Below are 15638 nucleotides of genomic sequence, written 5' to 3'. Positions count from 1 at the left end.
AAATATTAAAAATACCATATTGTTACGTCAACCTCACTTGACTGATTATATTATTCTAATAATTTATTAGAATTATCCACGCTTGTTTTGAATTTAAAGTATATTTGTTGCCATATGCTCAAAATATTAAATTTTAATTTTAATTTTTGCTATTAAACATTTGTTTCTATAAATAAATTACAGAGGAACGTTTTTTTTTTTTTTTTGGTCATAAACTAATTTATATACGTACTACGTAATTATTTAAAAAAAAAATTGTAATGTAATTAACTGTGCATGATAGAAGTAGAATTGAACAATGATAGTGTACACTGTTCATACAATTTTAAAAGTTATGAATTCAAAACACTAAAATAAGGAAACGTTGGAAATATTGTAAACGATAAAAACATTATATCAATTCCTATTTGTCCCCGTTACCTATGACTAGGATCTTGCCTCCCCCATATGACCACACAAATCCATTATGAGAAGCAAACACAAAGCTGCTATCATTATCCCTTTACAATTAATTTTTTTCCCCAAAAAAAAACATTTTTGATATGAATTTTGTGGCCGCTTTATTATTTATTTATTTATTTATTTATTATTATTATTATTATTATTATTTTTGGGTTGGAGGCGTAAAAAATTTTGTGGCAGCTGGGTTGCAGCACCTGATCTAGATAAGTACTTATGCACGTTTTTTACCTTCCCCCCCCCCCCCCCCCCCCACAAAAAAAAACTTCACAGGTGGAGGTCAGGTATTGGATGTGGGTGTGTATAAATATATGTGATTCAATCGCTAGGCATTCATATATTCCCACCTTCCCTGCATTATTATTATTAAGAATATCACCACTACTATGCCGCCATCGATCCCGAGCGTGACTGATAACCCAAAAAAGCTGAATGTAGACCTAACAATCAACGTGTTTGGAAATCCAGTGACCAATGACACTGTGAAGAAACTTTTTCCTGGTAAGGAAGATATCACCAACAGAGACAGGGCTTACGTGGCGTACAACCTGAAGGATGACGATAAGAAGCAAGAGGTCGCCGTCGATTATGCGGTGAGACTCAAGTACCTTGAGAACATCGATGCAGACAAGGCAGTTACAGTTTGTGTATTTTATAATGCTACTGGAGTTACCATAGAACTTTTTAAGGAGGAAGATTTCAATGGTGGCGCTACTGTAGGGCAGGGGTACCCTAGAGAGATTCAAAATGGCCAGTGGGCTGCTTTCCTCTATGTGGGATCACATGGCGCAGTTGTATACCGCGGCCAGCACGACTTACATGATTGTGCCTGGTTGCACGCTTGGCACAATTTAGGCAGCAACCATCGAAAATCGGTAAGTGGCTATACCTATCTACTACTAAACTCTCCTGCCGACCTCATGAATAAATATATTAATATTTATTTTTTCATTTATTTGAGCTTATATATATATATATATATATTAATTGAATCTAATTATAAAATGTCTATATATAGGTTTTTACTGAGATTCAAAAGCCTGACCATTACGAAAATGATGATGTTTTGACATCTTTGAAATCATGGACTAATGTTGACAAAGACAGTTGGAATACTGGGGTTGGATGCTACAGTGCTGCGTCTATTATCGAAGTCAAAGGTTTTCCCGACAAATATACAGGAATAATGACCTTGGAGGGTATCCCTCCTTCACCCATTGTTACAAAATATTCGTATGATTAAATAGTATATATCATGCAATATATATATATATATATGAAATAAACTATATATTTTGAAAATTATGTCAATATGTATAGATAACCCTATATGTTATTACCAAAAAAATATATGTATACATATATATAATATAGATATCCCTACTTGCATGTCCATGTGTATATGCATATGTTAAAGAATAAGGCTGTAAATGCAAGTGCACTATGTTGGCATGCATGCAGCATTGATGTTTATAGACTTGGCTATTTGTGTTCCATCGTGTTGGGGATTATGTCCTTGCAAGAAGTTATCATAATAAAGTGTTCTATTTACTATATTTGCAGTTATATTATTTCTTTGATTTATATGTTTTATATAATAAATATGGGAATTAATCGCCTCGGATCTATTCCCATCTTAATTATTTTTGAAGATAAGATGATGCGGATAATAAAAATGGAATTAATTTCGATTAATCAATTTGGTTTGGCATACAAAGCTTTTATTTTTTTTTTAAGCTATATATATATATATAACTATAGTCTTTCTACTATTAGGTTAAAGTATGCCTCATGTGAGAAAAAATTGACAAAAAACATTCCCAAATCGTTTAAAAGAGAAAAAAAAATTAAGCAAAAAATATATATATAAAATATACACAAGATGAATGAAAAAAAAAAAAAGTATCAACGTTAATTTAAGAGAAAATTAAAACCCAGAAAAGTAGAAGAAGAATAAGAAGATGGAAAAGCAAAATGACATTAGTTCTTGTGGGTGGTATTATGGTATTTCTACTTGATGTTGTGATCCTTTGATCATCAAAAACACATAAAACTAATATAGAAAAATAAAGAGAGATAAAAGCATGAAAATTGAGAAGAAAAAGATGTATTATAACTATAAAATTTATACGCAAAAAAAACCTTCTCTCAGCCTCTCTCAAAAAACCTGTATTTTTTATACAGTGAAGATTGAAAATGAACATCTATTTATAATGCTCTCTGTAGGGTTTTTAGGGTTAAAACTCTAATGGGCTTGGGCTTTAGGAGATGAAAGGCTAGACCCCACAATTCTCCCCCTCCAACCGCATTTCAAAAACTTGATGGTCACCCACCATCTAAACCAGCTATGTTTCTACACAGCTTTAACTTCTTCGGTATGACAACGCTTGTAAATATATCTGCTGGATTATCCTTTGTGTGAATCTTCACCAACCTCCAAAATTTATGCTTAGTCACATCGCATATTCAATGATAGTGGATATCAATATGCCTTGTCCGAGAATGATACATTGAGTTATTGCTTAAATTCATAGCACTTTGGCTGTCAAAATATATCTTATAGTCGTTCTGCTTGATGCCCAATTTATGGAGCAAATGCTTTAACCATAACATCTTCTTACCGGTTTCCGCTGTGGCAATATACTCTACTTCTGTCGTAGATAAAGCTACACACTTTTGCAATCTTGACTGCCATGACACAGCTGCTCAAGCAAAAATGTAAATATAACCTGAAGTAGATTTCCTACTATCAAGATCTCTAGCCATGTCTACATCTGTATAGCCATACTTTTTATGTACCTTTAAGATACCTAAGAATCCACTTAACTGCTTCTCAGTGTTCCATTCCAGGATTTAAACCAACTGTATGAGCAATGTCCAGTCTAGTATACACCATTGCATATATTAGACTTGCCACCGCTGAAGAATAAGGCTCTGAAGCCATCTCTTCTATCTCTACTTTGGATAAGGGGCAGGATCTCTTGCTTAACTTGAAATGGTTTGCTACTAGAATGCTAACTCGTTTGGCCTTCTCCATGCCAAATCTCTTTATCACTCTTTTGACATACTTCTCTTGAGATAGCCACAACTTGTGATTCCTCCTATTTCGGGCTATTTGTATTTCTAAAATCTATTGAGTTGTTCCCAAGTCCTTCATATCAAATGACTTGGAAAGTTATTTCTTCAGCTGACTAATTTTCATTGCATCTTGTCCGACGATCAATATGTCGTCGACATACAGCAAAAGTGCAATGAAGTTTCCATCTGGAAATCTTTGAATATAAACATGCTGGTCTTCATCAGTCTTCTTGTATCCTTGACTCACCATAAAAGAGTCAAACTTCTTGTCCCATTGTCTAGGTGCTTACTTGAAACCATACAAGCTCTTTGTTAGCTTGCAAACGAGGTTCTCTTTCCCTGAAACCTCAAAACCTTCTGGCTGCTCCATATAAATCTTCTCATGTAGATCACCATGAAGGAACACTGTTTTCACATCCATCGGCTCAAGCTCTAGGTTTAAATAGGCTACTAAATTGAGAATAACTCGTATCAAAGTCATCTTCACCACTGGTAAGAAAATCTCATCTAAATCAATTCCCTTCTTTTGAAGGAAACCTTTGACAACCAATCAGGCTTTGTGCTTCACCACCCTTCCGTTGCTATCTTTCTTGAGCTTAAATACCCATTTGTTCTTCAGTGCCTTCTTTCCTTTTGGAATCTCAGCCAACTCATAAGTATGGTTTTTCTATGAAGATTCCATCTCATCTTGCATCGCATGCAGCCATTTTTCTCTATCTTGATGGGAGTTAGCTCCCTGAAAACTCTCTGGTTCCCCTTCTTCAGTAAGCAGAATATATTGAGATTCCGGATATCTCTTTGATAGAACACGGCCTCATTCAAATCTTTGAAGAGGTGTACCATCATTTAACTATTGTGATGGTCCTGCAGCTTCTGGTGTTTGAGCATCTCCTTGCTCAATATCCTTTTCTCTCTCTTGTTCTGCTTCTGGTAATTCTTTATGCACCTCATCATCATCTGTGGTTGGTTGTGCCAGTACTGGATCAGGAACAAAATCATGGGCACTGGTACTAAAAGACTTCCTTGGTTTCTTAATGTCTTCTATAGTCTGATTTTCTTGGAATACTACATCCCTACTTCTGATAACCTTCTTTTCTTTTGGATCCCATAATTTGTATCCAAATTCTTCATCTCTATATCCGATAAATATGCATGGAGTAGTCCTCGCGTCAAGATTTTGCCTAAGCTCCTTGGATACATGTGCAAAGGCTAAACATCCAAATACTCATAAATAAGAGTATAAGGGAGTCTTACCAGACCACACTTTCTCTAGAATTTCAAAATTCAGTGGTACTGATGGCGATCTGTTAATTAGATAGGAGGTGGCATGAATAGTTTCTCCCCAGAATGACTTTGTCAGCTTAACCATACTGATCATACTTCTAACTTTCTCTATAATTGTTCGATTCATTCTCTTGGCTACATCATTGTGTTGTGGGGTGTGAGGGACCGTCTTCTCATGCTAAATGCTATGTCCTCTACAATAGGCATCAAACTCTCAGGATGTATACTCACTTTCATTGTCTAAGCGAAGACACTTCAGCTTCTTTCCTATCATACGCTCTACCATGGCATGGAACTCTTTAAAGTGATCTAAAACTTGATCCTTCATCTTCAGAAAATAAACCCACACCTTCTGAGAAACATCATCTATAAAGGTCAGGAAATATCCGTTGCCACCTAGAGATTCCTCTTCCAAAGGACCACAAATGTCAGAGTGCACCAGAGTAAGCAACTCTGATCTTCTATTTGAAGAGGACTTAAATGAGACTCTGTGTTGCTTACCATACAAACAATGATTACAAGGATCTAACACAGCATCCTTGGAAATGGGGATAAGATTTTTATTTGTCAAGGTAGACAATCCTTTCTCACTTATGTGACTGAGTCTCTGATGCCACAGATTTTAAGATGCCTCTCCTTCGGTAATATTGAGGCTATCTGCACAAATCTTTACATGAGTCTTGTAAAGTGTTCCACAAATATGTCCACGAGCGACAACCATAGCACTTTTTGTAATTTTCCATGTGTCGTTGTAAAAGTGGTTGCCGAAGCCTTCCTTGTCAAAAGCTATTCTTGAAAGCAGATTGAGCCGAAGGTCTGGAACATATCAGGCATCCTTCAAAGTAATTATATGTCCAACGTTGGTCTTTATCTGAATATCACCAGTTCCAGTGATCTTAGCGAAGCTGTTATTTCCCATCTTCACTGTGCCAAAATCTCCTACTTTATATGTTTTGAAAAACTCTATACGCGGAGTAACATGGTAGGATACTGTAGTATCTACTACTCATTCGACTTCTTGGCTTGAAGTGTGAAGGCATGATTCTTCATGTGTGGAACAACATGCCACTTCTCCTCTGATAGTGACTAAAGTTTCACCATCCTTCTTTGGCTGATTGCTTTTTTGCCCCTGCTCTCACAACATCTTCCTGCAGTGCTTCTTTAAGTGTCCTTCTCGGCCAAAATAATGACACTTGTATGTTGGCCACTTTCCATCTATGGATCTGCCTTTATTTTGGCTCCTGCCTCTCCCCTGTCATGAGTACCTTCTTACTGTCTCCCCCATTTCTATCAGGACCCGTCCAGAATTCCTCCCTGAAACCCTAGACAAGCCCTGATCCCAGGGAAATACCACCGAACCTTCCAACGGAAAATCCGGCAGCACCTCCCCTAAGGGTAGGACTTACCGAAAATTTACCTGTACTGAAAACACACTTCTATATTCATCCCCTTATTCCTCCCGCAATACTACAAACTGATTCCACAAATTTACAGCACTTCACAACAATAATAGCAACCCAGTGCATAATTAAAACATAAGTGTCCAGAATAGTATACAGAGCTTCATGAAGTGCTATTCAATAGAAAATACAACAAAGATGAAAGAAATAATACAACTGAAATGAACGAGTACAAAGGTATTTCACGAACTACGACAGCGGCGGAGAATTGGTTCGCCCCGGAAGAACATCTACCACCCCTTGCACCTAAGGGAATGGAACTTAAAAACGTGATATGCTAATTATCTCAGTGAGCAACCCTAGTTACTGAACACTTTTAATAATAGTAATATAACAAATAAGGGAATTTAATTAATACCAACAATTAAATAGGTAAACAAATAATAACAGTTAAAAATAATAATTTCTCTCAAAATTCTCACTAACCACTCCATTGGAAATGTTCCCTTTTTAAAACATTTTCACAAAACCCGATATTCGTATTTTCCGAAAACCAAGGGATCAAACAATTTAATAAACAATAAATAAATAAATACCCCAAATGTAAATAAAATGTAATAAATTATAATAAATAATTTTTGAACACCTTTGGGGTTTGAAATTTTATTTGAAAACTTACACTTGACGCACCACACCATATACAGGTGATGTCCTCCGATACCCAGCGTTCTGAGCACCGACTGGCGGGGAGATTAAAGAGAGAAACTTGCAAACGGCACTTTGGCGTCCCGACAGTACCGCTGCTGAAACCGTCATCCCGGCCAAGGAGGGGGGCGGCTGTGGCCAATATCAAACTTGCCTGCCCACGGTCCAATGGCAACTCACGGGAGACATAATACTTACGCGCTAACCACATATACATACACCAGAACACCAATACTGTATGAATACGTCTAAAATAATTATTAAATCAACCGTACCGTTTTTTCCAAAATTACCGTAGAAAATAAACCAATTTTCACATTTACCATCCCACATATTTTCATTTAACAACCCGGTACGAAAACATCGATAACCAATAAAATCATAATTTTTCTCGTAATACGAGGTTCAACAAATAAAATACCGTGGGCATAATTATAAAATTAAACCACCAATTTAACAAATTTTTTCATAAAATATTTAAACCAATTATGCCCAAAAATAATATTTAAAACCACATACGATTTATTACTGAAAATACCTTGCTCATGCATAATAATTAAAATTAAATCACAATAAAATAATAATTAAATTGCACCACATGAGCATAATTCAAATATCAATTAAACACCAATTAAATATAATTAATTGCCCAAAATATTTTTACCAAGTTCTTCATTCTCTAGTTGTAACTCCACCATAGACAATTGGTTTACCAAGTTCTGAAATATACTGGTGTGCTTGGCTACAGAAGTTCCATTCTTCAACTTCAAATTCACCAAACGCCTCATCAACAAGGCTTTATTCCAAGCAGTCTTGGCTTGGTACATGTCCTCCAGCTTCTTCCAGAGGGTATATGCATCTGTCTCTTGTGTAACATGATGGAAGACATTGTGGTCGATCCATTGTCAGATTTGACTGATTGTTTTCTTGTTCATCTTCTTCCATTCAACTTCTTTGGTGGGATCGGGATTCTTTCCTTCTGCATTTAAGGGGTCAAATAAATCCTTGCAATTTAGAAGATCTTCCAGCCGAGGTCTCCAAAGTGCATAGTTAGTGGTAGTAAGCTTGATCATAACTGCCGAATGAGACTTGTCCGTTGACATCTTGTCTTGCAAAAAAATTAGAGCTGAATTCAAAAAATAGAGTCAACCAATGTGTCTAAAATGATAAAAAAATGTTGGGTTTGACTATTCTCGGGTCAAAATCTGAACCTTCAAAATTTGGGGCCAAAGTGCAATTTCTAAAAGTTCCAGATCAAACTATAAATACCAAAACTTCTGAGAAAACCTGCAAATACAAAAAATACAAGGATACTTTTATAATTTCAGAAAAGTCTTGGACCGATGCTAACATGGCTGATGATGTGGCTGACCAAATGATGTGGCAAAGAGCTGGCTTATGACATGGCAGGGTGATGTGGCATGGCTCGGCTCTGAACTCGACTCAGCGGTCATCTCTCAGCTCATGGCTCGATGTGTCTACTGGCTCAGCTCAGCTAGGGCACTTGGATGGCACGTGTTGGTTGACCGGTGCATGAAAACTTGCACATAAAATTTTACCGGTGCATGGGTGCGTGTGCTGCGGCGGATGGAGGTCTGGTTGGGCTCGTTCTTTTCGTCTCGACGAGATCTACCTTATGGTATGCTTAAATACTTTGTTTGATTGTTTTGACGGTGAGCCTATATCTGGATCTTGGCTCTAATACCACTTATTGTAATCCTTTGATCACCATAAACACACAAAACTAATACAAAAAAATAAAGAGAGACAAAAGCATGAAAATTGAGAAGAAAAAGATATATTATAACTATAAAATTTATACACAAAAACACTTCTCTCAGTCTCTCTCAAAAAAACCTGTATTTTCTATACAGTATGTTATGTGATACAAGACTGAAAATGAGCATCTATTTATAATGCTCTATGTAGGATTTTTAGGGTTGAAACCTTAATGGGCTTGGGCTTTAGGAGATAAAAAGCTGGACCCCGACACTTGATCCATTGGAAACCAACAAAAGCGCCATCTTTGACCTTCTTAACATCGTTAGAAGCCACCACTTTGGTCTTGATGAGTCTATTGCCCACCTTCTGATTGTACTTTGTTGCATTTCTTCCACCATGGTTGTTCGTCTTCGAGCTCGAAATTGGTTGTAAATTGCTGCAGTCCCACTGATCTACCCACGAAGTGTCCCAAGAATACATCACACAAAGAGCAGCAATTGAATTTTTAGAAAATTTGAGAGAGAGATTTTGAGATTCTTAAAAGAAAAAAAGAGATTTTGGAAATTGGAATTTGAAGAGAGGGAAAATAAAAATTATAAAAAAAAAAAAAAGACGATGGTTTTCTGAAAAATCGTCGCCAAAAGAAAGAAAAGTCAACACTTTTATAAAAAAGCATCAATTATTGTATAGGTTTTTGCCAAATTTATTATACGAGATTCATTGTTAAAATTTGCCAATTCTAAATTTGAACCCAAATTTGGCATCAAAAACAGCATTGATAAAATTTGTCTTGGTAATTGGAGCAGGGAAATAAAAAAATGTACTTTGACAATGCAATGCTAAAGTGAAAAAAAATATTAAAAAAAATTAGCTTTTCTGTGGTTTCAATGCCGACCACATAAACAACATTGCCGCAGCTTCCCGTGATTCGACAAAATATATATATATATATATATATATATTCCTTAACGTTACTTTCAGCATGGGTGCGGACACTGAAATGTACATCACTACAAGATTGTCCATATGCATGCATGAATCGATCATGAAGACAAGAAGGACAAACCTTGCCTTTAAATTATTCCCAAATTTAAATAAGCATTCAGGCGCGAGTGGATAAGCAATATCAAATCCTTACATTTCATTTTCATTGCATCTGTTGACACTTATTTCCCAAGTTCTTGCAGCCATAAAAAAAAATTATATATATATATATATATTTCCTAAGTTTTTAATTAGAATAAAATGGGACACACACAATGCTAAGATAAGAACAACTCTCGCATCCATAACATTTAAATCATAATATTTAAATTATCATATATCATGTAAATTTTGTACATTATAAAATATTCACAACGTTACATGATATTGAATTAAAATTTTTGAATCCCATTTAATATTCATTGTCTTATTGTGTTACCACATTACCTATAAAATGAATGTATATAAGTTTTTATCGTTTGGGAAGATTCCTATAACCTTAAAAGCATTGTAAAAAGGATAAAAACACTTTTAGAGTGCTTTTTTTTTTTTTTTTTTTTTTTGGGGGATCACACTTCTATGTTGTTTGACAATAAAAAATCTAAATGTTTTAATAGTGATCCGATTTAAGACAAACTATCAATTTGGTGACTACGGGAAGAACCAAAAAAAATAAAATAAAAATCACTTTCTAGAGAAGTAAAAACTACAAAACTGTTCACAAATGGCTCCCAAATATAAGACAAATCAAGCTAAAATTGATTTTGTTCAAAGATATTATATAATTTTTCTGAAGTGGTCAAGGTTACAACCGAGTGTTGCGAAACGTAGATCCCATCATAACTGGTGGGATGCATAACATGAGAAGTTTTTGTTCCACATCACACCACATTTGGTTAGACATGTGTCACCTACCATTTAGCGGAAGACTTCACCCATTGTAGCATTTATTAAGATTTATGTATATATGTATATAGTTATTTTCTATCAGGCTATCCTTATAGTTTTATTATTAGAATTTTTATTAACTAAGTTATTTTCTATAGGTTGTCCTCATAATTTTATTATTAGAATTTTTATTAGTAGTTATTGGATTGTTTTTAGTGGCTTGTATTTAAAAATATATTGCTGATTATCTAAGTCTAGTGAAATATTGAAAGTTTAAAAAAGAGCAAAATGAACCATATATGAACTCATATAAATCCTGCCTACATTGTCTGATCTTAACCATTAAGCAGTCCAAGTATTAATAAAAGATGCTCTAATGATTCTATGACAGGACCCGCCCCGGAACCCACTCGAGAACCGAAACCCTCCCACGATTTCCCGGATGGTCCCGCCTAGTGAAGTCCTATTGGAAAATCTCTAGAGGATATCCAATGGAACCTCATTTAAAATGTGAACAATCGATCACAAGCATTATCAATAATACCTCTCTCTCTCTCTCTCTCTTTATATATATATATATATAAATCCACAACCGGTCTACTGTATTACAGGCCATAACTCCACACATAAGTACCATGGTTTCTACTGAGCTCCATATTTAAAATCAAAGCATTCTAAGAGTGTCAAAGAAGACTAGGAGTACAAACAAATAATAAATAGGTCCAAAAGATAATGATAAATAAAGAAAGAATAAATACAGCTTCTGTCGTGGAAGGAACAAAGCGATAAGCTGTGCGCGAAGTAGACTACTACTAGCTACCTGGGCATAGAGGAATGAATTTAAAACAATAAAACGTGAGATAAGGGAATCTCAGTGAGTGACATAGTATAATATATAAATAATAATTTATTTCTGTAAAAATCTTTCCCTCAAAACCTCTTGTTTAGTTCTTTTGAAAAGTTCCCCGTTTAAAAATCATTTTACAAAACCCTAACTTGTAGATTAATACCATATTAGAAAATACCATAAACATGATCTAAATTACAAGCATAAAATATAATAAATGCAGTTCCACAAAATATTTATAAAAGTGCAGTAAATCCACCTTATTTGAAAATCAACAATATACTCAAAACATATACAATGTACCATTCGGTGTACAAAACGATAAACTGTGGGATATACCCACCTCACGACCCTCTATATATGAAAGGCATCATGTAAATAATAAACCGTCAGGAGGTACCCAACTTCACAGTCCGTGGCAATAAATATCCTGTGAGCTGCACCCAATCTCAACGTATCGTGGCAATAATTACTTGTGGTATAAATCCAACCTACGGTCCATGATAATAATATCCTATGGGCTGAACCCAACCTCACGGTACCATGGCAATAATAACCTGTGGGATAAATCCAACCTCAAGGTCGGTGGCAATAATATCCCGTAGGCTGAACCTAACCTCACGGTACCATGGCGAAATCCAGCGTGCTATAATATAATATAATATAATACTGATCCAAGATATTGGCACTACATGGTACATCAATTTAAAAATAACCAATACAGTATTCTTAAAACAATCTTGTAAAATCATATATATTTTTCTCAAACGATACTGTATCATAAATCATAATTTAATATTTAAATTCCATCGCTTATTTAAATATTTCAAAATTTTCAAATCATCATTTCACGCAAAAACCAGAAATACCATAGTGAAATATATTCACCATAAATTGATTTTAAGCCCCTAAAAACTTATAAAATATTTGAACATGCTCAAAATCATAGAAATTTTTAATCTATTTCTCAAATCAATTATTTTCCAAAATAATTTAAAATCTCAATTCAAATACTAGTATATTTAATTAACATAATTCACAAATTCAATATGAACTCATCAATGTAACACTCCATCCCGAAGTACACCTGAAATTTCTCAAATTTTACCAAGGTTGACCAGGTTTGATCGTTGTTGACCGAGAAGGAGTCAAATGTTGACTTTTTGTTCCTGTTGGAATTTCACATTGACCGAGGTACCGTTAAAAAGTACACATTGTCACGAGTTCATAGACTAGTAGCACATCGAAAACGAAGCTACGGTTTGAAAGTTATGAGCAAAACAAGTTGAGGTCCAAACAGTCCAAGGGGTGCCGGAGTTGACTTTTTATTCATGCAAAGTTGAGCTTTGACTCATGGATGGTTATGAAGTACTCATCAATATGAGTCCGTAGACTAGCGGTACATCCGATTTGGACATGTGGTTTGAAAATTATGGACCTGTAGAGTTTTTCAAATATAGTATTATTTTAATATTATTTTTAAATATGTGAACAGTATACCACGTGTGACTTAATAAAAGGTGCCATGTTTCACAATGGTAAGATACCACATGTCAACTATGGTTAAATACCATATTATTTTATTATTATTTTATACAATAATATTATTTCTTTTATTTTCTTTTTATTTTCTTTTTAGCCCCCCTCCCCCCCCCCCCCCCCCACGAATTCCTTCTTCTTCTTCTTCCTCCTTCTTCTTCCTTTCCTTTCCTTTTCTTCCTCTCGGGTCCTTGCCGTTTCTTAAATTCCGGCCACCGGACGGCTACACACGCCAGCCAGAGAGGGAGCCCGGTCCCCAGCGATGCCACCCTCAAAATTTTCCGACCAGACGCCGCCGGACGAGCCCAGATCGGGCCGGTGAAGTCGGCGGCGGCTGGTTGAGTTTTTTAGGCTAATCTTGCCGTTTCTGGGTAGCCCAGTCTGAATTGTCACCCCTTTCCCCTTATTTTGGGTCCTCTAAATTCAAATATGGTCTCCATTTGTTTCAATTCGAAGTGGTTCACGAGTTATGAAGAGGTGAAATTCGGCCAGTACTTCCCGGGCAAATTCCGGCCACCACCGGCGGAATTGGGATCAATGGAGGCCGGTAACGCGATCCTCGTTCCATAAGCTTCGTTTCAGTATATTATTCGTCAATTTTGGTTAACGTTTGTGTTAAATCCCCCGGGTACCGGATATTATTTACCTGAATAAAATATTAATTTATTTGAGATGTGTAATGTTGTTGTTTTAGGAGCACCTGTGAGTCACGGAATTGATCCCATGGAGGATCTTGGGTTAGTTGCATGCTCCAGGTAAGTGACCCACCTTCAAATTAATTTCGGAAATTAAATTTGTGAATATTTTGTGTGAATTGAATATTTGAAATTTATATTTTATGTGTCAAATATTTAGTGGATTTATATGTGAAAATTTTGATGCCCGTATTTGAATAAATTGAAATATATGATTTTTGATAAGTTATGCAAATCTAGATTTGATGACAATTTGATATTTAAAGGAATTGTAAAGGTAATATTATTTGATTTATTACGGAATTTATTTGTGAATTTATTTTGATAAATAAAAAATGCATTTATATAAATTTATGCATCGTGGAAATTATTTTGTGGTATTGAGGATTTGTGGAATTAATTATATATGAAATTCATATGGTATTAATATTGTTCTTGGTACGATTTGATTTTAAATATTTCAAGGAAATATTGGTTTAAGTTTGGTGGAATTATGCCCTTGGAATATTATTTAATTGATTTTATGATTTGGAGAAAATTTATTTGTATATTATTATCGGTGGATTTATGCTGGAAATATTAAGGAAAAATGTGGGAGGTTGAGTTTGAAAAATGGCATAATTCCCACAGTAAATTTTGGAAAAATTACGTACCTTTTTATAATAAAATTTAGTTATTTATTTTAGACGCACTCATAAATTACTGGTGTTCTGTACTGTATATGTGGATGAGCGTGCAAGTTATAATGTGTCCCGTGAGTTGCCACTAGACCCAGGGTAGGCAAGTTTTATATAGTGCACATAAGCCGCCCCCCTCTATGGACGGGATGACGGTTTAAGCAGCGGCGCTGTCGGGACGCTGAAGCGACCGTATGCAAGTTTCTCTCTTTAACCTCTCGTCGGATGGTGCTCGGGACGCTGGGTATCAGATGACATCACTGGTATATGGTGTGGTGCGTCAAGTATAAATTTTCAGATAGAAATTTCAAACTCTAAAGGTTTTAAAATCGTATTTAAATTAAATGCATTTAAATTGTTTTATTATCTATTTATAATTATTTAGATTATATATTTTTGATGCTGTTTATCTTAATTTATTTAATTCAAATTATATGATTTATATATTGAATTCTTCTTTTTTGTTATATTTCCTTCATGCAATTATTCATATTTGGACTACTTAATTATTTATTAAAGTAATGATTCATTGATTTTTGGGGCATACAAATAACGGATTTTGCGAAAATGTTTTAAAAGGGGAACCTTTCCAACGGAGTGAATAGTGAGGGTTTTGAGAGAAATATTATTTTCAATTAATTATTATTTAATTACTTATTTATTCCTAATTAATCAATTGTGCCATAATTAGTGTTGCTTTATAATTGTACAGTAGATAGGGTCACTCACTGAGATGATTAGCACATCATATTTTTAAATTCCGTTCCCCTAGGTCCAGGTTGAGAGACGTTGATCGTCCGGGGCTAGCCCGACGTCTCAGTTCATTGCCGAAAGTCCAAGAGTATTTCCTTCCTTTTTCCTCTTCATCTTGTATTACTTCTTTAGCTGACATTGTATTAATTCCATATTTATTTATATAATGCTCTATATACTGTATTGGACATTTAGTTATTAATTATGCACTGATTTACTGTTATTCATTTGGAGTGCTACAAATTTTGTGGAATTATATTGTAGTAATGTAGGAGGAATAAGGGGATGTATATAGAAGTGTGTTTTCAGTGCAAGAAATTTGTTGTAAGTCCAACCCTTAGTGGAGGTTCTGCTGTGATGCGAATCCACCCGAGACTGCTCGACCAACAACCCGCTAGGGTGCTGACCCAATACAAATGAAGGTGGGGCCGATCACTAGGGCCCAAGCCAAGAGGTTCAAGGACAATCTTGCTGTCTTCATACAAGGAATAAGTCACAGCCAAGAGGGGTTGGCCATATCTAAAGAACAAAGGCCTGTGTTACTCATACAAGCAATAGAAGCCAAAACGGGGTCGGGTGACATTTTTGGTAACAATAAAGAGGCCGG

General features: G+C 35.2%; 1 protein-coding gene across 1 annotated transcript; it reads left to right on the top strand.

Moving 5' to 3' along the window:
- The first annotated feature begins 784 nt into the window (after window positions 1-784).
- Window positions 785-2015, top strand: LOC107435628 (23 kDa jasmonate-induced protein). The gene is made up of 2 exons (XM_016047255.4): window positions 785-1334; window positions 1478-2015. Exons 1-2 carry the CDS (start codon window positions 846-848, stop codon window positions 1700-1702), a joined length of 714 nt encoding a protein of 237 aa, XP_015902741.2. The 5' UTR covers window positions 785-845; the 3' UTR covers window positions 1703-2015.
- Window positions 2016-15638: the final 13623 nt, after the last annotated feature.

The sequence above is a fragment of the Ziziphus jujuba genome, chromosome 8, assembly GCF_031755915.1.
Source record: "Ziziphus jujuba cultivar Dongzao chromosome 8, ASM3175591v1".
NCBI classification, from domain to species: domain Eukaryota; kingdom Viridiplantae; phylum Streptophyta; class Magnoliopsida; order Rosales; family Rhamnaceae; genus Ziziphus; species Ziziphus jujuba.
This window is presented reverse-complemented; position numbering and strand designations above follow the sequence as displayed.

What these genes read in the sequence shown, in the direction of transcription:
- LOC107435628 (XM_016047255.4), top strand. Translation starts at nt 846, where the DNA reads ATGCCGCCATCGATCCCGAGCGTGACTGATAACCCAAAAAAGCTGAAT. An exon ending in GCAGCAACCATCGAAAATCG is followed by an intron (nt 1,335 to 1,477) that starts GTAAGTGGCTAT and finishes GTCTATATATAG; the next exon opens with GTTTTTACTGAGATTCAAAA.